Source organism: Phacochoerus africanus, unplaced genomic scaffold (genome assembly GCF_016906955.1).
Source record: "Phacochoerus africanus isolate WHEZ1 unplaced genomic scaffold, ROS_Pafr_v1 Scaffold_14, whole genome shotgun sequence".
NCBI classification, from domain to species: Eukaryota; Metazoa; Chordata; class Mammalia; order Artiodactyla; family Suidae; genus Phacochoerus; species Phacochoerus africanus.
In genome coordinates this window covers 520632-544255 of record NW_025927332.1, presented here as the reverse complement: position 1 = coordinate 544255, position 23624 = coordinate 520632, and the positions used below count along the sequence as shown (strand labels likewise).

Sequence of the window (23624 nt, the reverse complement as noted above, 5' to 3'; positions counted from 1 at the left end):
ATTGAACCTGTGTCCTGATGGATACTAGTCAAGTGTATTACTGCTGAGCCACGATGGGAACTCCATAAGTACTGTTATTCTTGGTTTTCATATGAAATATATTATGAATCTATATTTGGTTGAAGGAAGGAATAGATAGAAATAGGATGGAAAGAAACAGTTTCTTTTTAAAAAGACCATAAACAGTAACTTTTTAAATAACCTCTTCACACACACACACACACACACACACACACACACACACACATGTAGAGTAGAATTTTGTATAACAAAAATGTCTCATGAAGTCTATCTGAAGATAAACATTTGACAGAAAGGGACTCTGAAAGTCATGCCAAATGACCCAAATTTCTGCATTCCTCTGAACACAACATCCCTCTTCCTGATGGTTAACACCCACCTTTGCTGTCTTTATCACTGAGAAGATCACCTTGGCTCTGAAACATTGAATATAACTGGGAAATATTAAGATCAAACTATTTATACAAAATCAGTAACAACATCTCAATTTCACTATGCATAACTTTAACCTTGGCTAGATGTTTAATGTATTTACCTCATTCCTTTGATCCTGAAACTCCAAGTACAAATTGTATCCCATGGGGTGGAGGGCAGAACAAAACACTGGTGACATTAATTCTTGAAAATTTGTTTCTGAAGGTAAAGCCCTTTGGAGGACTAAATATCTTAGTGTTGGAGTTCCCTGGTGGCTCAGCCTGTTAAGGACTGTTGTTTTAACTGTGGTGGCTCAGGTCAATGCCGTGGTGTGGTTTCAATCCCTGGCCTGGGAACTTCCACATGCTACAGGTGTGGCAAATATATATGTATGTAGTAATCTAATATGTCTATTATCTATCTAAGAATCTATCCCTCTATCTATTATCTATCTATCTATCTATAATCTATCTATCTTAGTGTCTTTTCTCCCCTCTCAGGAGAGAAATGGTAGATTCAAAGAATCACATCTTCAAGACTCTTTCACTGTGTTCCTATGTTATACACAAATCCTTCAGCTTCAGGCCTAATATAAGAATTGGAAAGGAAATATTATTGGACAAGGAAGGGGATGTCAAGTGCCTGATTGTGCTGCTGGTGATGAAATTTCAATGGGAGTTATTAAAAGTCACTGAGACTTGCATATGCACACATGCTCACGCACACACATGGACACGGACACTTTTTAATTGGTTTTCAAATTATTTAGAGGCAGTAGGTGAAATCTAGACCTTTATCCACAGCTCAATCAGAACTTTGTTAAAACATGCCAGCAGCTGTTCCCGAGGGACTAAAAGTGTCCAATTTGTATGGCTTGAAAGGCTCAGAGGACACCATAGACAAGAGAGTTTTAATTATATTACCAAAAACAAAAAGAAGAGAACTGGACCTCAAATCTTTTGTTATTAGTCCACTTTCTCATCACACACAGGATGCTCACAGTTTCATCAGTCTCAGGCAGAGAAACATGACTTAAATGGTGTTTGGGTGTTGAACAACTTTCCCACTTATATTGAATCTTTCAATTTTGATTAAGTATGCTACTCTGAGATATCTCATACATTAAGCTAGACAAGCATGCTGATAAAGCTGTCCACACAATTATGGCAGTTATTTAAAATTAATTCAATTTATTAAATGGTTTCATCTTATATACTTATATATTTTCACTGTTTCCAGAATGATGGTGGGTTTGGATTTACCTGGTTTTCCATTTTGTTTTAGTACATTAAACTAGTCAACAAAGATAAAAACTACCTTGGACCCAGCCTAAATAAATAAATAAATAAATAAATGGAGCTACAGCAAGTTAAAGGGCTTCTGCACAGCAAAAGACATCGTCAACAATGAAAAGACAACACCAGAATGGGAGAAAATATTTGCCAATCATATATCACATAAGGCATGTGAAAATTCCCAGGCCAGGGATGGAAGCCATACCACAGCAGCCACTGCTGTGACAAAAATTTATCCTTAACCTGCTGTGCCACAAGAGAACACCTCCATTTACTTTATTTATTTATTTATTTTAATTTTTTGTCTTTTGTCTTTTTAGCCCCGACCCCCGACCTCCCCTCCCCGTAGTTGAACTGGAGCTGTAGCTGCTGGCCCTGTGCCACAGCCACAGTAATGTGGGATTTGAGTTGTGTCTGCAGCCTACACCACAGACCATGGCAACACTGGATCCTTAACCCACTGAGCAAGGCCAAGGACTGAACCTGTGTCCTCATGGATGCTAGTCAGATTTGTTTCTGTTGAGCCATGACAGGAATTCTCCCTCCTCCATTTCTTAAATTTTGCTTTTGTTGTTCGTGTTTTTGGTGTCAGATCCCAAAGTATCATTGCCAAACCAATGTCAAGGAGATTTTCCCCTAGTTTTTCTTCTAGCAGTTTTATAGTTTCAAGTTTCATGTTTAAATATTTCTCCATTCAAGTGAATTTTTTTTGTTGTTGTTTTTAATTTTAGGGCCTCACTGGTGGCATATGGAGGATCCCAGGCTAGGGGTTGAATTAGAGCTGTAGCTGCTGGCCTACACCACAGCCACAGCAACACCAGATCCAAACTGTGTCTATGACCTACACCAAAGCTCAATGCAACGCTGGATCCTTAAACCCCTGAGTGAGACCAGGGGTCGAACCCGCATCCTCATGGATGCTAGTTGGGTTCGTTTCCACTGAGTCACACAGGAACTTCCATTCAAGTGAATTTTTGTGAGTGGTGTAAAATAGGGGTCCAATTTCATTTTTTCAATTGAAGTCTTCTGCCATTTTAAATTTTATTTTTATTATTCATGTACTTATTTTTTAGGACTGCACCTGTGGCATATGGAAGTTCCCTTTACTTCAGACTCATGCTCTATTCCATCCTATACTGAGTCCAGAAAGTGGTGACACCTTAGGGTTGGCCTCTCTTGCCCATGAACATGAGATTTGTGCATGAGTGTGATGCTAATTCCTAGACTCTTGGGAGAATCAAGTGGCCACCATCCTTTGGCAGGTTCCCTCTCCCACCCCTAGCCCCCTCTTCCTTGCATCTATCTTCTCTCCCTCTTCCTTTTCGGCTCCTCTTCCTCTTCATCCCAGGTGAAGCATCGCTCTTGTATTAGTTTTCTATGGCTGCTGTAACAAATTATCACACACTCAGTGGCTTAAACCAACATAAATTTATTATCTTGCAATTCTGTGGGTCAAAAATCTGACATGGGTCTTTCTGGAGGTTCTAGGGAAGAATCTACTCTCTTGGTTTTTCTAGCTTCTGGCTACCCACAGTCCTTGGCTGTGGGCTCTTCCATCTCTAAAGCCAAGTACTTCTCACATTGGATTACTCCAACCTTCTCTTCTTTCTTCCTCTTCTACTTTTAAGGCCCTTGTGATGACATTGACCCTACCCAGATATTCTGGAATAGCCTTCCTATTTTAAGGTTGGCTCATTAGCAAACTTAATTCCATTTACAACTGCAATTTCCTTTGCCATATGTTGTAACATATTCAAAGATTCTGGGTACTAAGATGTAACTATATTGTCTCCTACAACCCCTCATATTCTGTTTCTGTATTTGTTACCTGTCAATCTGAAATCTCCAAACTCTGAATGCTGAATGATTTTTAAGATCATTTAATATTAAAAATATTATCTGACCTGAACTAATTTTAAGTGGAAAAATCTTGATATGAATTAATATGAGGACATATATACCTTTGATCAATTGCACATAGTGGGAATACTCATATTTTTTTTGCAGAAATTGATTAAAGTGTTTGGGTATTAGAGGGTCTCAATGGGATAAATTATATGCTATATAATCTATGCACTGAATTATCTTTTTAAAGCTAAGAAATTTTAAATTGCAAAACCTATCTGCTCCAAATAAATTAAAATAAGGGGACGTGGTTCTGCATAAAGCCTAGAGTATAAAATCCTAGGACACTCTGCTTCAATCATTTCCATTTCCTTTGGCTTCCATAGAAATGTAAAGTCAGTTTTGCTTTGTTTTTTCCTTTTTAGAGCCACATGTGCTGCATATGGAAGTTCCCAGGCCACGGGTCAAATTGGAGCTGCAGCTGCCAGCCTACCACAGCAATTGCAAGATCCGAGCTGCATCTGCAACCTACACTACAGTTCATGGCAATGCCAGATCCTTAACCCACTGAACAAGGCCAGGGATTGAACCCTCATCCTCATGGATGCTAGTTGGATTCTTCCTGCTGAACCATAAAGGGAACTCCTAAAGTTAGTTTTAAATACTAAAAAAACCCAAGATTAAATAGAATTTGGTATCATTTTCTTGCATGCATTATTTCATCCTTTTCTACATATTTGAACACTTACTCATAGCTTCTTATGGGTCTGGCAGTATTCTAGATCCTGGGAATATAAAGGAGAATTAGATCTACTGATTTAAAGTTTTGTGAGGTTTTAAAACGGACAGTGGTAAGAGAAATGATAAAGAAGTACATATAGGAAAAATAAGAGTATTTGTTGGGTTGAACATACATTTTTCCTTTTTCAACTAATCTAAGTAGGTTATGCCTGAGGCAGTACCATGAACACAGCATAGGTAGCTCCAGATTCTAGCCATTGTGGTAGTTATGTACTAGAGCTGTACAAACCAGATGGTGACTTATAGGTCACATACAATTCTATCTTTCTCTTCCTCTTCCTTTGCAGCATCCAATTCTGACAAAGTTATCTGGGCACAAGGCAATGGAAATCTTTAAAAGCTAAGACGCTTTACATATACCAAATATTGGTGGGAGGTCTTGCCAGGGTATTTTACAGGTGGGTTGATTAATAAGAAAGTCCAAAAGGGGAAATGTGGTGGTGGGAGGGATAAATTAAAAGGTTGAGATTAACATACACACCCCTGATACCACCTCACACTAATCAGAATGGCCATCATTAATAAGCCCACAAATAACAAATGCTGGAGGGGGTGTGGAGAAAAGGGAATCCTCCTGCACTCTTGGTGGGAGTGTAAGCTGTACAGCCACTGTGGAGAATAGTATGGAGGTACCTTAGAAATCTATACGTAGAACTACCATATGATCCAGCAATCCCACTCTTGGCCATATATCTGGACATAACTTTCCTTTAAAAAGACACATGCACCAGCATGTTCATTGCAGCACTCTTCACAATAGCCAAGACATGGAAACAACCCAAATGTCCATTGACAGATGATTGGATGAGGAAGATGTGGTATATATACACAATGGAACACTACTCAGCCATAAAAAAGAATGGCATAATGCCATTTGCAGCAACATGGATGGAACTATAAACTCTCATACTGAGTGAAGTAAGTCAGAAAGAGAAAGACAAATACCATATGATATCACTCATATCTGGTATGAACATGTCCACAGAAAAGAAAATCATGGACTTGGAGAATAGACTTGTGGTTGCCAAGAGAGAGGGGGAGGAAGTGGGGTGGTTGGGGAGCTTGGGGTTAATAGATGCAGACTCTTGCCTTTGGAATGGATTAGCAATGAGATCCTGCTGTGTAGCACTAGAAACTATGTCAAGTTACTTATGATGGAGCATGATAATGTGCAGAAATAGAATGTGTACATGTATGTGTAACTGGGTCACCATGCTGTACAGTAGAAAACAAAAAATTGTATTGGGGAAATAACTATTAAAATAATAATAATAATAATAATAATAATAATAATAATAAATATACACCCCTATATATAAAATAGAAAAGTAACAAGGACCTACTCCATGGCACAGGGAAATCTCAATATTCTGTAATAACCAATATGGGAAAAGAATCTGGAAAAGAACGGATATATGTATAACTGATTCACTGTGATGTACACCTGAAATTAACACAATATTATAAGTCAACTATACTCCAATAAAATTTAAGAAAGGATGCTCCAAATTTGCTGACAAAACAGAAATGTTAAAGCAGAATGTTTGCAGACAGTGTTTAGTACATAGCATGTACTTGATAAATAGTCATAGAGTAACTATTGTTGAACTGGGACCAAGATGCTGGATGCCTGCTACATGGAGACGAATGTCCCTGTTACATGCCTGGTCATTGCAGTGCTAGTCTTTACCTCATTACCTGGACACACAGTTTCTACCATGGTTCACAGTTGTGCCCTGCGTGCTGTCACTTACTCTTCAAAGACTATGTTCTTCCCTATAACTTCCTTCTGGTGTTTCTTTTCAAAGCCTGTGTTCCAGGTTATTGATCCTTTGTATCTGTGCCATCCTGGTATAGTTAATTGTTTAGGTATGGTTGAGCCCCAATGTAGGACAGCTAATAGTTTAAGAAAATATTTCAATTATATACTTGCATCTGGATCTGCAATCTGTAATGATGCTATCCCATTGCAGAAAGCATGAGTCTTCCATTCAGTCTCCTCATGGCTGACTTCATCTCCTGGTTCCTCAGGGTGTAGATAATGGGGTTCAGGACAGGGATGATGACAGTGAAGGTGATGGAGACAGCTCTGTCCATGGAGAGGACAGTGAAGGGCCAGGCATAGACATAGATGAGGGGCACAAAATGTAGGGTCACCACGGTGATATGGGCTGTGCAGGTGGAGATGGCTTTCTTCTGCCCTCACCCGTGTGAGCCCTCAGCATCACAAGGATGACTGTGTAAGACACAAGAAGAAGGACAAACCATAGAGTAGTGACCAGGCCATTGCTGGAAATCATCAGCAGCTCCAAAACAAAGGTGTCAGAACTCAAGGGCCAAGGTGTTGGTGCAGGCAAGTTTGAGGACCTGGGGGACATCGTAGCAGAAGCCATCCACAATGTTGGGTCGACAGAAGGGGAGTGGGAGCAGCAGGGAGATCTTCACAATGGAGTGGACAAAGCCCCCCAGCCAGGAGGCCACAATGAGGGCAGTGCACCGGCCCCTACTCATGATGGTCACATAGTGCAGGGGCTTGGAAATGGCCACGTAGCAATCAAAGGCCATCACAGAGAGAGAGAAAATATCTGCCCCACCAAGGAGGTGAAAGAAGAACATCTGTGTGATGCAACCATTGAAGGAGATGGTCTTTCTCCTGGGAAGAAGGTCTACTAGGACCTTGGGGGCAGTGAGGGAGGAGAAGCAGATGTCCAAGATGGAGAGGTTGTGGAGCAGGAAGTACATGGGTGTGTGCAGGTGAGACTCCCAGGTCACAGTGACCATGATGGCAACATTTGCTAACACAGTTGTTACATATACTGTAGATAAGAAGAAAAATAAGAGCAAGCTCAACTCTTGAGACTGGGTAATTCTGCAAAAAATAAATTCAGACACCGTGGTAAGATTTCTCAAGGCCATTGGATAATATTTTTTCCTCTATGTACAGCTTTAAAGGAAATAATGATATTACTAAGGCAATGAAATCAAGCAAAGATTTATCTCATGAATAAATTGAACTACGTAATTTTTAAAAATCACATTTTTTTTTTATCTTCCCACTGTACAGCAAGGGGGTCAGGTTATCCTTACATGTATACATTACAATTACATTTTTCCCCCAGCCTTTCTTCTGTTGCAACATGAGTATCTAGACAAAGTTCTCAATGCTATTCAGCAGGATCTCCTTGTAAATCTATTCTAAGTTGTGTCTGATACGCCCAAGCTCCCGATCCCTCCCACTCCCTCCCCCTCCCATCAGGCAGCCACAAGTCTCTTCTCCAAGTCCATGATTTTCTTTTCTGAGGAGATGTTCATTTGTGCTGGATATTAGATTCCAGTTATAAGTGATATCATATGGTATTTGTCTTTGTCTTTCTGGCTCATTTCACTCAGGATGAGATTCTCTAGCTCCATCCATGTTGCTGCAAATGGCATTATGTCATTCTTTTTTTATGGCTGAGGAGTATTCCATTGTGTATATATACTACATCTTCCGAATCCAATCATCTGTCGATGGACATTTGGGTGGTTTCCATGTCCTGGCTATTGTGAAGAGTGCTGCAATGAACATGCGGGTGCATGTGTCTCTTTTAAGTAGAGTTTTGTCTGGATAGATGCCCAAGAGTGGGATTGCGGGGTCATATGGAAGTTCTATGTATAGATTTCTAAGGTATCTCCAAACTGTTCTCCATAGTGGCTGTACCAGTTTCCATTCCCACCAAGAGTGCAGGAGGGTTCCCTTTTCTCCACAGCCCCTCCAGCACTTGTTATTTGTGGACTTATTAATGAGGGCCATTCTGACTGGTGTGAGGTGATATCTCATGGTAGTTTTGATTTGCATTTCTCTTATAACCAGCGATGTTGAGCATTTTTTCATGTGTTTGTTGGCCATCTGTATATCTTCTTTGGAGAAATGTCTATTCAGGTCTTTTGCCCATTTTTCCATTGATTGATTGGCTTTTTTGCTGTTGGGTTGTATAAGTTGCTTATATATTCTAGAGATTAAGCCCTTGTCGGTTGCATCATTTGAAACTATTTTCTCCCATTCTGAAAGTTGTCTTTTTGTTTTCTTTTGGGTTTCCTTTGCTGTGCAAAAGCTTTCCAGTTTGATGAGGTCCCATGGGTTTATTTTTGCTCTTATTTCTATTGCTTTGGGAGACTGACCTGAGAAAATATTCATGAGGTTGATGTCAGAGAGTGTTTTGCCTATGTTTTCTTCTAGGAGTTTGATGGTGTCCTGTCATATATTTAAGTCTTTCAGCCATTTTGAGTTTATTTGTGTGCATGGTGTGAGGGTGTGTTCTAGTTTCATTGCTTTGCATGCAGCTGTCCAGGTTTCCCAGCAATGCTTGCTGAATAGACTTTCTTTTTCCCATTTGATGTTCTTGCCTCCCTTGTCAAAGATGAATGGACCATAGGTGTCAGGGTTTATTTCCGGGTTCTCTATTCTATTCCATGGGTCGGTCTGTCTGTTTTGATCCCAGTACCACACTGTTTCGATGACTGTGGCTTTGTAGTGTTTCTTGAAGTCTGGGAGAGTGATGCCTCCTGCTTGGTTTTTGTTTCTCAGGATTGCTTTGGCGATTCTGGGTCTTTTGTGGTTCCATATAAATGTTTGGATTGTTTGTTCTAGTTCTGTGAAAAATGTCATGGGTAATTTGATAAGGATTGCATTGAATCTGTAGATTGTTTTGGGTAGTATGGCCATCTTTACAATATTGATTTTCCCAACCCAGGAACATGGAATATCTTTCCATTTCTTTACATCTTCTTTGATTTCTTGGATTAAAGTTTTATAGTTCTCGGCATATAGGTCCTTTACCTCCTTGGTCAGGTGTATTCCGAGGTATTCGATTTTGTGAGGTGCAATTTTAAAAGGTATTATATTTTTGTATTCTTTTTCTAATATTTAATTGCTGGTGTACAGAAATGCGACTCACTTCTGAATGTTAATCTTATATCCTGCTACGTTGCTGAATTTATTAATCATTTCAAGTAGTTTTGGGGTTGAGTCCTTCGGGTTTTCTATGTATAGTATCATGTCATCTGCATACAGTGACAGTTTTATCTCTTCTCTTCGTATATGGATGCCTTTTATTTCTTTTGTTTGTCTAATTGCTGTGGCTAGGACTTCCAAAACTATGTTGAAGAGCAGTGGTGAGAGTGGGCTCCCTGTCTCGTTCCAGATTTGAGAGAGAAGGCATTTCAGTTTTTCCCCATTGAGGATTATATTTGCTGTGGGTTTATCATAAATGACTTTGATTATATTCAGGAATGTTCCGTCTATACCCACTTTGGCGAGGGTCTTGATCATGAATGGATGTTGGACTTTGTCAAATGCTTTTTCTGCGTCTATTGAGATGATCATATGATTTTTGACTTTGCTTTTGTTAATGTGGTGTATGATGCTGATTGATTTGCGTATGTTGAACCATCCTTGTGAACCTGGGATGAACCCAACCTGGTCATGGTGTATAATTTTTTTGATATGTTGTTGGATTCGGTTGGCTAAGATTTTGTTGAGAATTTTTGCATCTATATTCATCAATGATATTGGGCTATAGTTTTCTTTTTTGGTGGTATCTCTGTCTGGTTTTGGAATGAGGGTGATGGTGGCATCATAGAATGTCTTTGGGAGTATTCCTTCTTCTTCAACCTTTTGAAAGAGTTTAAGGAGGATGGGCACCAATTCCTCTTTATATGTTTGATAGAATTCACCTGTGAAGCCATCTGGTCCTGGACTTTTATTTGTAGGGAGTGATTTTATGACCTCTTCAATTTCATTTCTAGTGATTGGTCTGTTCAGTTGGTCTGTTTCTACTTGATTCAGTTTTGGCAGGCTGTAAGATTCTAGAAAATTGTCCATTTCTTCCAGATTGTCACACGTGTTGCCGTATAGTTGTTCATAGTATTCTCTTAAGGTTTTTTGTATTTCTGCTGTATCCGTTGTGATTTCTCCTTTTTCATTTATAATTTTGGTTATTTGGGTTCTTTCTCTCCTCTTTTTAGTGAGTCTGGCCAGGGGTTTGTCAATTTTGTTGACCTTTTCAAAGAACCAGCTCTTGGTTTTATTAATTTTCTCTATTGTTTTTTGAGTCTCTATTTTATTGATGTCTTCTTTGATCTTTATAATTTCCTTCCTTCTGCTGACTTTAGGCCTTTTTTTTCTTCTTTTTCTAATTCATTTAGGTGGAGGGTTAAGTTGTCAATTTGGGATCTTTCTTCTTTTTTGAGAAAGGCCTGTGTTGCTATAAATTTCCCTCTGAACACTGCTTTCGCAGCATCCCATAGATTTTGAGCGGTTGTGTCTTCATTATCATTTGTTTCAAGGTAGTTTTTAATTTCCTTCTTGATTTCCTCATTGACCCATTGGTTTTTAGTAGCATGTTGTTAGTCTCCATGCAGTAGGTTTTTTCTCTTTCCTTTTCCCATGGTTGGTTTCTAATTTCATGGCATTGTGGTCAGAGAAGATACTTGGGATAATTTCTATGCTCCTAAATTTATTGAGATTAGCTTTGTGTCCCAATATGTGGTCGATTCTTGAGAATGTTCCATGAGCCTTTGAGAAGAATGTGTATTCTGCTTTTTTTTTGGATGTAGTGTCCTGAAGATATCAATGAAGTCTAACTTTTCTATTGTTTCCTTTAGGATCTCTGTTGCTTTATTGGTTTTCTGTCTAGAGGATCTGTCCATTGATGTGAGGGGTGTATTAAGGTCTCCTACTATGATTGTATTCTCATCAATATCTCCCTTTATGTCTGTTAATATTTGTTGTATGTATCTGGGTGCTCCTGTATTTGGGGCATATGTGTTGACGATAGTAACATCCTCTCCTTGGATGGATCCCTTAATCATTAAGTAGTGTCCTTCTTTGTCTTTCTTTGTGTCTTTTGTTTTAAAGTCTATTTGGTCTGATATGAGCGTTGCGACTCCTGCTTTTCTATCATGTCTATTGGCGTGAGATATTTTTCTCCACCCTTTCACTTTCAATCTATATGTATCTTTTGTCCTAAGGTGAGTTTCTTGTAGGCAGCATATTGAAGGTTTTTGCCTTTTTATCCACTCAGCCACTCTGTGTCTTTTGATTGGGGCGTTCAGTCCATTGACATTTAAGGTGATAATTGATAGATGATTATTTATTGCCATTTGAACCTCGGGTTCCAGTTGATTCTATGGTTCTCCATTCTTCCTTTCTTTTTCTTTTCTTTTTTTTTTTTTTGTTGGATGGTCTCCTGTTATTATCTGCTTGAGTGTTTTTTTTTTCTTTCATTTTTTGCAAATGCAATATTTGGTTTTGGCTTGTGGTTGCCCTGTTTTTTAAGTATGCTAACCCCTTCCCATAATTGTGTGTTTTAGCCTGATGGTCCTGTAAGTTCAAACACTTCATTACTATATTAAAATTAAGAAGAGAAACATACAAACAAACAAAAAGGTTTATTTACTTCCTAACATCCCTTGCCCACATTTTATGGTTTTGATGACTCTTTTTTATTTTTTTCTTTTTAATTTTATTTTGTTTGAGGCCTGTTCATGATTAAATCTGTATGCTGGCTTATTTGAGTGACTGCTCTCTGATTGTTGTTTCCTTAGTCCTAGTTCTCCCTCTTCTTTTTTTTTTTCTTTTTTCTGCCCTTTCTTTCCTTCCTTTCTTTTTGGTTTAGAGAAGCCCTTTCAGTATTTCTTTTAGCCTGGGTTTTGTGTTGCTATATTCTTTTAGTTTTTGTTTGTTGGGAAAAAATTTTATTTCCCCTTCTATTTTAAATGATATTCTTGCTGGATAGAGTATTCTAGGTTGCGTATTTTTTCCTTTTAGCACCTTAAATATCTCTTGCCATTCCCTCCTGGCCCGTAGTGTTTCTGTAGAGAAATCAGCTGATAATCTTATGGGGGTTCCCTTGTAGGTAACATTCTGCTTTTCTCTTGTTGCCTTTAGGATCCTCTCTTTATCACTAACTTTTGCCATTTTTATTATGATGTGTCTTGGTGTGGGTCTATTTGGGTTCAATTTGTTTGGGGCCCTCTGTGCTTCCTGTATCTTGAACTCAGTATCCTTTAGATTTGGGAAGTTTCCAGTGATAATTTCTTCAAGTATTTTCCATCCCCTTATCTTTTTCTACTCCTTCGGAATTCCTATTATGCGTAGATTGGCCCACTTTATATTATCCCATAGGTCTCTTATATTGCTTTCCAGTTTTTTGATTCGGTTTTCTGTCTGTGGACCGGATTGAGTGATTTCCATTATTCTATCTTCCATATCACTGATTCATTCTTCTGCATTATTCATTCTGGTTTTTACTGCCCTTAGTTCAGTTTGCATCTCTGCAAATGAATGTTCTAATTTTTCTTGGCTCCTCCTTATATTTTCTAGTTCCTTTCTGAGGGTGTCTGCATTACTGTTCATATTTTCTCTTAATTCCTTCAGTATTTTCACTATTTCTCTTTTGAACTCCAGGTCTGTCAGACTGCAGAGATCTGTTTCATTGTTGTCTGTTTTAGGTGAGTTCTCCCATTGGTTTGACTGGGGGTGGCTTCTCAGCTTCTTCATCTTGCTTGTTGTTTTCTTTCTCCTGAGGGAGTTGTACTCTCCGTTATCGGGCAGTGTTAAATCACATGTTTTATTCTACATGAACTTACTGTATTACCCAGGGAAATCACTCAGTTCCACCTGCTTCAGCTCCCCTATTAGCATAAGTTATAGGTTTGTTTCCATATTATAGTCAGAGGGGGCCCTTGGTTTTTGTTAAAGCCTACCTCAAGAAGTTACTGAGAAAGAGAACTTAAGGAAGTTTTTGTGGAAGCAGTTGCAGGTTCCCTACATCTTCATGAATCAGAGCAACTCTGATTTTATTCATTTTCTACTTTGTTCCTATGGATTAAACATCATGAGAATAATCAATCCTTAGATGCCTTTCAGGAACAACACGATAGGGATCGATGTCAATAGCATATAATAGTTTTAAAAGCAACTGCACATCTAATTTCAATAAAATTTCCTAACATATCCTTCTGAGTTTTGTGGGAAGGCATTATCTTTTCCACTTCAACAATAGTGAATCTGAACTCAATAAGCATAAGCTGATTTTCAAGGTTATACAGAAAATCAGTGTCAGAGAGAAGGTAACACAAATGTCTTCCATTTCTTAGTCCTAGGATCTTTCCATTATACTACACTGCCTGACAGTTTCATAATACATAAATCCAACAATAATGTGTGTAAGGGACTCTTTACAGGAATTTTCTAGCACCTTCCACGGTGAGTTTCATCACTCCCTCAATTTCCACTCTCCATCACAATGGAATTTTAGACTATTGTTCTTCTATTACCTTTCAGAAATGTCTCTTTAAGTTCAGTTCATAAACACTCAGGGGTTGGGGTTTAACACAAAGAAGATGACAAAGATGGTGATGGTTCAGTCCATAAGGAAGACAGCAAAGGTCCAGGCTTGCATCCACAGAGAAATGTCATGAAATGCAAGGTTACCACAGTGAAATATTCAGTCCCAGTATTTGCAGATTTCCTCCTGTGCCCTTTCTATGCAATTAAGCAGTTTCTGATGAGCTTGCAATTTGCATTTCCTGATGGAGTACAAAATAACACAGGATATAAGCAAAGGTTGCTCCTGGTTCCTGGAGACCTGTTGGTTCTCTTACTGCAGAGTCCTTGTTGGGGAAGAAAGAGACAATTCATTATATTTTTCCCAAGTGAGTCAGGAGTAGGCAATGTCTTATGGCTTGAGAATTAATTGAGGAAAAATCATGTTCTTGAAGAAGCTTAAGAAATATGCGTAACATCACATAGGAAGCTAGTGGTGAAGTCTTTAAGCGCAATACATATTTCACCCATGTCAGTTCAAATTCTGCCCATGTCGGTTCCACGGTTTCTAAGAAGATTTATGACGGTGGAAGTGGTGAAAAGGAAAAAGTTAACTCAGAGGGAAAAAAAATCCTCAGCCGTAGTATCTCTCTGAATTACTAAAACCTCTATATAGAGAGATGGTCCCTAGATTAGTGCCTGGCTGGAAAGCATCCTACTTAGTTTGTGTTGAAACAAGCTTACAGAGCCTTGAGAAATTATGTGGATGAATGAACAAAAACCACACATTGTTAGAGTTCCCTGGTGCTTCAGTGGATTAAGGATCCAGTGCTGTCACTGCTGTGGCTCTGGTTACTGCTGTGGTGCAGGTTGGATCCCTGATCAGGGAACTTCCACCTGCCACGGGAGCAGCCAAACAATTGCACCAATGGTGGATCGAGCCACCATTCTCACGTATACTAGTCAGGTCCTTAATCTGATGAGTCACAACAGGAGCTGCAAAAACCCGCCAGACTTTGCCTCTCATTTGGTCTGGAGGACAGGACTACTTGTTTTGTTTCTTTGGTTTAGTCAGTCTTTGTGGGCTTAGTCACCTCCACAGCCTGTACTGATAGGTAGCACATTTTATCTCAAAGACTTCTCTGAGTTTCCCACATTGCAAGGAAACTGGACACTGTGTCACATCTCTCCTAAGGACTCTACTGTCTTCATGGCTCTCCATGTGTCCCCTTCTCTTCATCCTCAGTTAAGCCCTTACCATTTCTGCTTAGATGGTTGTAGGAATTCCCGAACTGGTCTTTGCTGTAGTTGCCTCTAACTACATCCTCTTAGTTGTTTCCAGAAATATAAGTCACAAATGAGATCATTTATTCCTTTGTTTGAAAATTTTCCATGGTTCTCTAGTGCCTACAAAACATCAAACTCCTCAAATAGCAACCAAGACTTTTTTTTTCCATCTTGACTATCATCTAGTGCCCTTTTTCCTTCGATCCTGTTTCAGATATTTATTTTTTTGGTTTTTGGTTTTTGGGTTTTTGTGGGTTTTTTTTTGTCTTTTTGCCTTTTCTAGGGCTGCTTCCTGTAGCATATGGAGGTTCCCAGGCTAGGGGTCCAATCGGAGCTATAGTCACTGGCCTATGCCACAGCCACAGCAATGCCAGATCCGAGCTGCATCTGCGACCTACACCACAGCTCATGGCAATGCTGGATCCATAACCCACTGAGCAAGGTCAGGGATCGAACCTGCAACCTCATGGTTCCTAGTCAGATTCATTAACCACAGTGCCATGATGGGAACTCCAGATATTGAAATGTTATGCAGATTCTTGCTGGCTCCTGCCTTTGGATCTGTGTTCTTGTTGTTCTCTCCACCACCATGTCCTCCTCACTCAGACTCTCCTCCTGGATGAGCACTGAGTTTTCATCACTCAGGTCCAGAGTCCCCTCTTCTCTGAAAAATTTCCTAACATCTTTTTATGACCATAATTCCCTGCACTGACTTCTCTTCTGGCATAAATAACAGTTTTTTCCATCTGATTTCTTCTATGTTTATATTTCCTTAGTTCAGTATAGTTTCCTTGTTACACTTCAAGTTCATCCTGTCTGCTCAGTGTTTCATCCATCCCAATGTCATCAAAGCTTTACTTAGTTTGGGGCACATGTTTGGTGCTCAGTAATTTTTTTAAAATTGATGAGTAAACTTGACATGACTTATAGGCATGGGCAATGGAGTATGAGTGAGAAAGAAGAATCTTGACAAACATAGCCTAAGAAACCCTTTTGTTAATGTCTTTGGACTGGCTTCAGGGATGCCAGATAGAGATTTGTTTTCTGATCCAGGCTTTAACATATCTCTGTGACCTTGGGAAAGTCATGCTGCTACTCTGGCCTCAGATCTTCATTTGTAAAATGTACACACAGTTTAGTATGATGTAGTCTGATGCAGGATCTAGTGTGACGTGGGGTAGGACAAGGGGTTTGGAGGCACACTGGGATTGAAATTCTGCCTCTGCCTCCTTTATTTCTTAAAGCAAGTCCTTTATTTTCCTTTAATTTCCTCCTCTGTAAACTGGGAAGCATAGCACTTACTTCACTGGGTAGCATGAGGAGTAACTATAATCATGTTTTGTAAAGTACCCAGAATATAATAGGCATTCAATTAATTTATTTCCTTTCTCTTTCCCTGAAAAAACAGTGCCTTCCCTGAAGGGTTATTTATGAGGACAGTTGCAGAATGTAAAATGCTACTCAACAGAAGAACAGCTTGTCTTTGAACCAACTTGCTTATTTTTATTCCAGTGAACTTGTGTAAAATAACCAAGTGGACCAGAGACTTCAGTGCTGGGTTATTGAGTTTGGGACTTAAGGCTGGATCAAAGGCAAAAGAGACCCAGTGAGTCATGGGCAATGTACTTATACGGGGCTGCCTCTGCAACCTCCACAGTTTTTAAGGGAATTTGGGCTTAAAACCATGGTTTTTAAGGAAGCACCCATCTTGTAGAAAGAGGCTCTGTGGCCCACATGGACAAACCCTAAGCTGGAACAAAATCTGTTCCTTATATGCAACTCAATCACTTCATCAAATAGAAACCGCTTTTTCTCCTACCATGTGGTGGTGTCCTCTTCTTCTTAGGAAGACATTCCTCCTTACCGAATGTTTTTAACATACACTTTGTTTTCTGTCGCTGAAGTTTTCAGCTGTTTGTGTGGTATCTTATACACTGGGTGCACTTTTCAGGCTCATACTATTCATGTGTGGTCTGCAATATCTCACATTCTGATGGTTCAATATCCTTACCTAAATTCTTCAGCAGCGAATCAGGAAATGACACATTTTGAGACTGGGTAGCTGGGCCTCAGTGTATATGATGCTAAGAAATAGCATGATAGAAGGTGAAGTTCTTCTGAAGATTAGTTATACTAGACTTCAACATTTTCTCTTCACCCTTCTTGTTGGAAAAGCCATACTCAGGAAGTCATGTCATCGTGGCTCTTCTGCTTGTCCCAACATGTTCCTGCTAGGCTTAGTCCCTCAGGCCCAAGCCTAATATGAGAATTAGCCAAGAGAATTTTATTGGATGTGAGTCTGGAAACAGAATGGACCTTCTTCTGCTAGTGTTGGAGTTCCAGTGGGGATTATTACACCTTTGCTAAGTCATCACCACACACACACACACACACACACACACACACACACACACACACACAAACATGAAGTTGGTTAAACATTTCAATAACTTCCAAATTCTTGCAAGGCTCCAGAAGACAAATCTATATAGTGTGTGATTTTCTCAGTATTGGGGAAATATTTGTACAAACATTTAATGTGATATGATCATTCATTCTCAATGTGGGCATCATGCCCAAGGTGACAAAAACTGGTTCTTGGGGGCCAAAAAAAAACCTTAGATATTACTGAGATTTGTGGTTCTTCAGAGAACATCAGTACATAAAAAGATATATAGTTTATCTTTGGGAGTAAGATTTCTTGAGGGAGAGCAATTAGGAGAAACATCTAATAAAGGTCCTTTGGTGGGGGGAGTGAGTAAATATTTATTTATTTATTTATTTATTTATTCTTTTTATGGCCAAACCTGAGGCACATGGTAGTTCCTGGGCCAGGGGTTGAATCAGAGCGGCAGGTGCTGGCCTATGCTACAGCCTCAGAAACACTAGGTCTAAGGAGGTAAAGGACCTATATGCCGAGAACTATAAAACTTTAATCCAAGAAATCAAAGAAGATGTAAAGAAATGGAAAGATATTCCATGTTCCTGGGTTGGGAAAATCAATACTGTAAAAATGGCCATACGACCCAAAGCAATCTACAGATTCAATGCAATCCCTATCAAATTACCCAGGACATTTTTCACAGAACTAGAACAAACAATCCAAACATTTATATGGAACCACAAAAGACCCAGAATCGCCAAAGCAATCCTGAGAAACAAAAACCAAGCAGGAGGCATCACTCTCCCAGACTTCAAGAAACACTACAAAGCCACAGTCATCGAAACAGTGGGGTACTGGGATCAAAACAGACAGACCGACCCATGGAATAGAATAGAGAATCTGGAAATAAACCCTGACACCTATGGTCCATTCATCTTTGACAAGGGAGGCAAGAACATCAAATGGGAAAAAGAAAGTCTATTCAGCAAGCATTGCTGGGAAACCTGGACAGCTGCATGCAAAGCAATGAAACTAGAACACACCCTCACACCATGCACACAAATAAACTCAAAATGGCTGAAAGACTTAAATATATGACAGGACACCATAAAACTCCTAGAAGAAAACATAGGCAAAACACTCTCTGACATCAACCTCATGAATATTTTCTCAGGTCAGTCTCCCAAAGCAATAGAAATAAGAGCAAAAATAAACCCATGGGACCTCATCAAACTGGAAAGCTTTTGCACAGCAAAGGAAACCCAAAAGAAAACAAAAAGACAACTTTCAGAATGGGAGAAAATAGTTTCAAATGTTGCAACGGACAAGGGCTTAATCTCTAGAATATATAAGCAACTTATACAACCCAACAGCAAAAAAGCCAATCAACCAATGGAAAAATGGGCAAAAGACCTGAATAGACATTTCTCCAAAGAAGATATACAGATGGCCAACAAACACATGAAAAAATGCTCAACATCGCTGGTTATAGAGAAATGCAAATCAAAACTACCATGAGATACCACCTCACACCAGTCAGAATGGCCCTCATTAATAAGCCCACAAATAACAAGTGCTGGAGGGGCTGTGGAGAAAAGGGAACCCTCCTGCACTCTTGGTGGGAATGTCAACTGGTACAGCCACTATGGAGAACAGTTTGGAGATACCTTAGAAATCTATACATAGAACTTCCATATGACCCCACAATCCCACTCTTGGGCATCTATCCAGACAAAACTCTACTTAAAAGAGACACATGCACCCACATGTTCATTGCAGCACTCTTCACAATAGCCAAGACATGGAAACAACCCAAATGTCCATCGACAGATGATTGCATTTGGAAGATGTGGTATATATACACAATGGAATACTACTCAGCCATAAAAAAAGAATGACATCATGCCATTTGCAGCAACATGGATGGAGCTAGAGAATCTCATCCTGAGTGAAATGAGCCAGAAAGACAAAGACAAATACCATATGATATCACTTATAACTGGAATCTAATATCCAGCACAAATGAACATCTCCTCAGAAAAGAAAATCATGGACTTGGAGAAGAGACTTGTGGCTGCCTGATGGGACGGGGAGGGAGTGGGAGGGATCGGGAGCTTGGGCGTATCAGACACAACTTAGAATAGATTTACAAGGAGATCCTGCTGAATAGCATTGAGAACTTTGTCTAGATACTCATGTTGCAACAGAAGAAAGGCTGGGGGAAAAATGTAATTGTAATGTATACATGTAAGGATAACCTGACCCCCTTGCTGTACAGTGGGAAAATAAAAAATATATAAATAAATAAAATACATAAGGGGGAAAAAAAAAGAAACACCAGGTCTGAGTTGCACCTGTGACCTACTCTGCGGCTTGCAGCAACACTGGATGCTTAACCCACTGAGTGAGGCCAGAGATCGAACTGGCATCCTCACAGACAGAGACTATTTCAGTTTCTTAACTCACTGAGCTGCAACAGGAAATCTAGGAGGCAATAATTTAAAAACATTTTGAGAAGCACTGGCAATATGTTTAAGAGTCTTGGACCAATGTCTCTGTCTTGTAGGATGCAGAGAAGATGTGTGCCACCTATAAGGATTTTTTAGCTAAATATGAGCCCATCATAACAATTTGCAAAAAATTGTTCTGTACGTTTCAATTTCCTCAGCTTCCTTATTCCTCTTGACCAATTTTTAAATGACGATTGGAGACAGAAGGTGGGATTGCATGTGAGCATAGAGAGAAAAAGGAGATTTACTGTCTCTTTGCAGATTTACTTCCTTGGAATTATTCTCTTGAGAGAGAGGAGGATTATAACATAGGCCCAGTGACTATTCCTAAGTGACCCTGTATAAAGTCATTGTTTACAGTATTTTTTTGTTTGTTTTTACTCTCTTGGTACACAAAATGGGTCTTGAGTGTGTGAAAAGTTATTCCTTAGGTAATTTTTTTATACCAGAGTGATTTGCTTGAATTGTCTATGCATACATAGATGAAAACTATAGTTTTGCTCTAGCTCTAAAAGTCTTGGGGGTGAAATAGAAACAGGGGATAAAGGTAAGAAGGAAGTTCAGGTTAACATAAAATAAATGTGGATTCTGTGCAGATATATCCCCAATCTGTTAATTCTTTTTTTTGTCTGTTTGTTTTTTTTTTTTTTTTTTTTTGCTTTTTAGGGATGCACTCTAGGCATAAGGAGGTTCCCAGGCTAGGGGATGAATTGGAGCTACAGCTCCTGGCTTAGTGACAGACACAGCAATGTGGGATCTGAGCCAAATCTGTGACCTACACCACAGCTCATGGCAACACCAGATCCCCAACCCACTTAGCAAGGCCAGGGATGGAACCCACATCTTGGATACTAGACAGATTCATTTCCACTGAGCCATTATGGGAACTCCTGTAATTCGTTTGAGATTAATTTTAGTGGGCAAAAGTGTAGAACAGACTTGAGCATAGGAAATGCTTGGTCCATGTATATCGATTTGTTCATGTATATATCTGAACTTAAAATGTTCTTTCTCTTTTCACTAATTCATGAACTATTTTGAAGACTATGCACTCACAATATTAAGTCAAGAAGTGATTCTAATAATCTGCTGAAAACAGCAACACCATTAGAGAGAGAATGTATGAAACAAATGCATTCATATTCTGTTTATATACATATTTAGGAACAGACATGTATACAATAGGGAACATTGTATGCCTGATCATTCACAGGAGTGGTGCTATATTTGGAAGCTACAATCTTAACATTTATCATGTTTCATTCTCATGACAACCTTGTGTGTAGACAATGTTATTTCCATCTTGCAGGTGGAGAAAATGAGGTCCAATATGTTGGCTTGAGAGCCACAGAGCATACCAAAATAGTATTTAGGGATTTTTTTTCCATCTTCTTAGGGCTGCACCCAGGGCATACAGAGCTTCCCAGGCTAGGGGTCAAATCAGAGCTGTAGCTTCCAGCCTACACTACAGCCACAGAAACACTGGATCCAAACTGCACCTTAGACCTACACCACAGCTCACAGCAATGCCAGATCCTTAATCCACTGAATGAGGCCAGGGATTGAACCCACATCCTCATGGATACTAGTCAGGTTCATTAACCACTGAACCATGATGGGAACTCCAACATTTAGGTTATTGATTTCAACCTCATGCCCCATATTTCTCCCCATTTCCCTAGCTGATGTCTGATCTCATCTCTTCCTTTTGTTCTTACATTATCTCTAATTGGAGTTCCTGTTATGGCTCAGTGGGTTAAGGACCTGATGTTGTCTCTGTGAGGATGCAGGTTCGATCCCTGGCCTCATTCAGTCGGTTAAGTATCCAGTGTTGCCACAAGCTGTGGCACAGGTTGCAGCTGCAGCTCCAATTGGACCCCTGGCCTGGGAACTTCCATATGTGGCAGGTGAGGTCATAAAAAGATAAAAAAGAATTTAGTGGCTCTGGGGATATAGACAAATGACTGTAGAGAAAGAGCCAGCTGTCTCTGACCCTTAGGTTAGCAGTGAGGTAACCAACTCAAATTAGATTTCCAGGCTCCATCTGACTGCTCATCCCATCTTATTGCTTTCAAAAGGCCCAAGCCTCCTCTGCATTCTCTTTATGGCTGACTTCATCTCCTGGTTCCTCAGGGTGTAGATCATGGGGTTCAGCATGGGGGTGAGGACTGTGTTATTGATGGATACAGCTGTGTCCATGGGCAGCATAGTGAAGTGCCAGCAGTAGATGTACACACAAGGCATGAAATGAAGAGTCACCACCAGGATGTGGGAGGTGCATGTGGAGAGGGCTTTGTTCTGGCCCTCCACAGAATGAGATCTCAGCACCACCAGAACCCTCGTGTAGGACCCCACGAGCAAGAGGAAATACATAAGGATCACCAGCCCATTGTTAGAGATCCTGAGGTACTCCAGAGCAAAAGTGTCAGTGCAGGCCAGCTTAACCACCTGGGGCACGTCACAGTAGAAGGCACAGTAGAAGACTTTGGGGCCACAGTAGGGGAGTGGAAGCATCAGAATAATCTGAACAATGGAGTGCAAACCACCACACACTGAGGAAGCCACCACCAAGGCCAACCACACCTCTCTCCCCATAAGGGTTACATAGTGCAGGTGTTTGGAGATTGCAAGATATCTATCATAGGCCATCACAGAAAGGAAAAAAAAAATATCTGTCCCACCAGCAAAGTGGAAGAAAAAGATCTGAGCCATGCAGCCATTGTAGGAGATGGCTTTCCTCTCTGATAAAAGATCCACTAGGAATTTGGGAATGGTGACAGAAGAAAAAACAATGTCCAGGACAGATTTGTTCCACAGGAGAAAGTACATGGGAGTGTGGAGGTGGGACTCACAGGTAATGGTCACCACAATGAGGGCATTGCCCAGCACAGTTCCTATATAAACAGCAAGAAAAACCACAAACAAGATTTCCAGGAAGAAGAATTCCTTCATGTTGGTGTGGTTGCTCTGGACCATGACGGGGAGCACCCTCTTCTAGATCTACTTTGGGTGAAGATATTTTAGAGTTAGGCGTGTGAAGTCCTGAGGTGACAACATCATTTATCATATATTATTATAAGACTCTTTTAAGCATTTAGATCATTGTGACTACTAAGAAAAACCAAGCTAGAGTCTCCCCCCTACACACCTTTTTTAGTCACACCCATGGCATGTGGAAGTTCCCCGGGCCAGGGATCAAACTCATGCTGCAGTTGTAACCTGCAGTGCAGCTGTGGCAATGCTGGATGTCGCAATTCACCACATAGGAACTTCCCAGGGTGGGAAAATTCTTTTTTTTTTTGGGGGGGGTGTCTTTTTGTCTTTTTAGGGCCACACTGATGGCATATGGAGGTTCCCAGGCTAGAGGTCTAATCAGAGCTGTAGCTGCTGGCCTATACCACAGCCCCAGCAACTCACGATCCAAGCCACATCTGCAGCCTACACCACACCTCGTGGCAATGCTGGATCCTTTACCCATTGAGCTAGGCCAGGGATTGAACCCACAATCTCATGGTTCCTAGTTGGATTTGTTAACCACTGAGCCACAATGAGAACTCCTGAAAATTCTTTACCCTGCTGGTTCTTCTTTTATATTGTAAATGCCTTGAGTTAACAGGAAGAACTATCATAGTCTTATGTTCTTAATCTGACAAAAAGAAAGATTATGGTCATTTGACTATGGCTTATCGTCTGTCCTGTAAGAATAACTTCTTCAAATGTATACAAAGCTTTACGCTTTACCCAAGTCTTCACCTGTA

At 40.0% G+C, this 23624-nt stretch overlaps 1 protein-coding gene and 1 pseudogene across 1 annotated transcript; both read right to left on the bottom strand.

The window, feature by feature from the left end:
- Positions 1-6335: 6335 nt before the first annotated feature.
- LOC125119125 (olfactory receptor 4D11-like) lies at positions 6336-7292 on the bottom strand (annotated as a pseudogene).
- Positions 7293-21918: 14626 nt separating this feature from the next.
- LOC125119112 (olfactory receptor 4D6-like) lies at positions 21919-22842 on the bottom strand. Its single transcript, XM_047765974.1, has one exon. The coding sequence runs from the start codon at positions 22840-22842 to the stop codon at positions 21919-21921; it is 924 nt and encodes a 307-aa protein (XP_047621930.1).
- Between the last annotated feature and the right edge of the window lie 782 nt (positions 22843-23624).

Bases quoted from the DNA above. Each gene is read 5' to 3' on its own strand.
- LOC125119112 (XM_047765974.1), bottom strand. From the start codon at position 22,842: ATGGTCCAGAGCAACCACACCAACATGAAGGAATTCTTCTTCCTGGAA.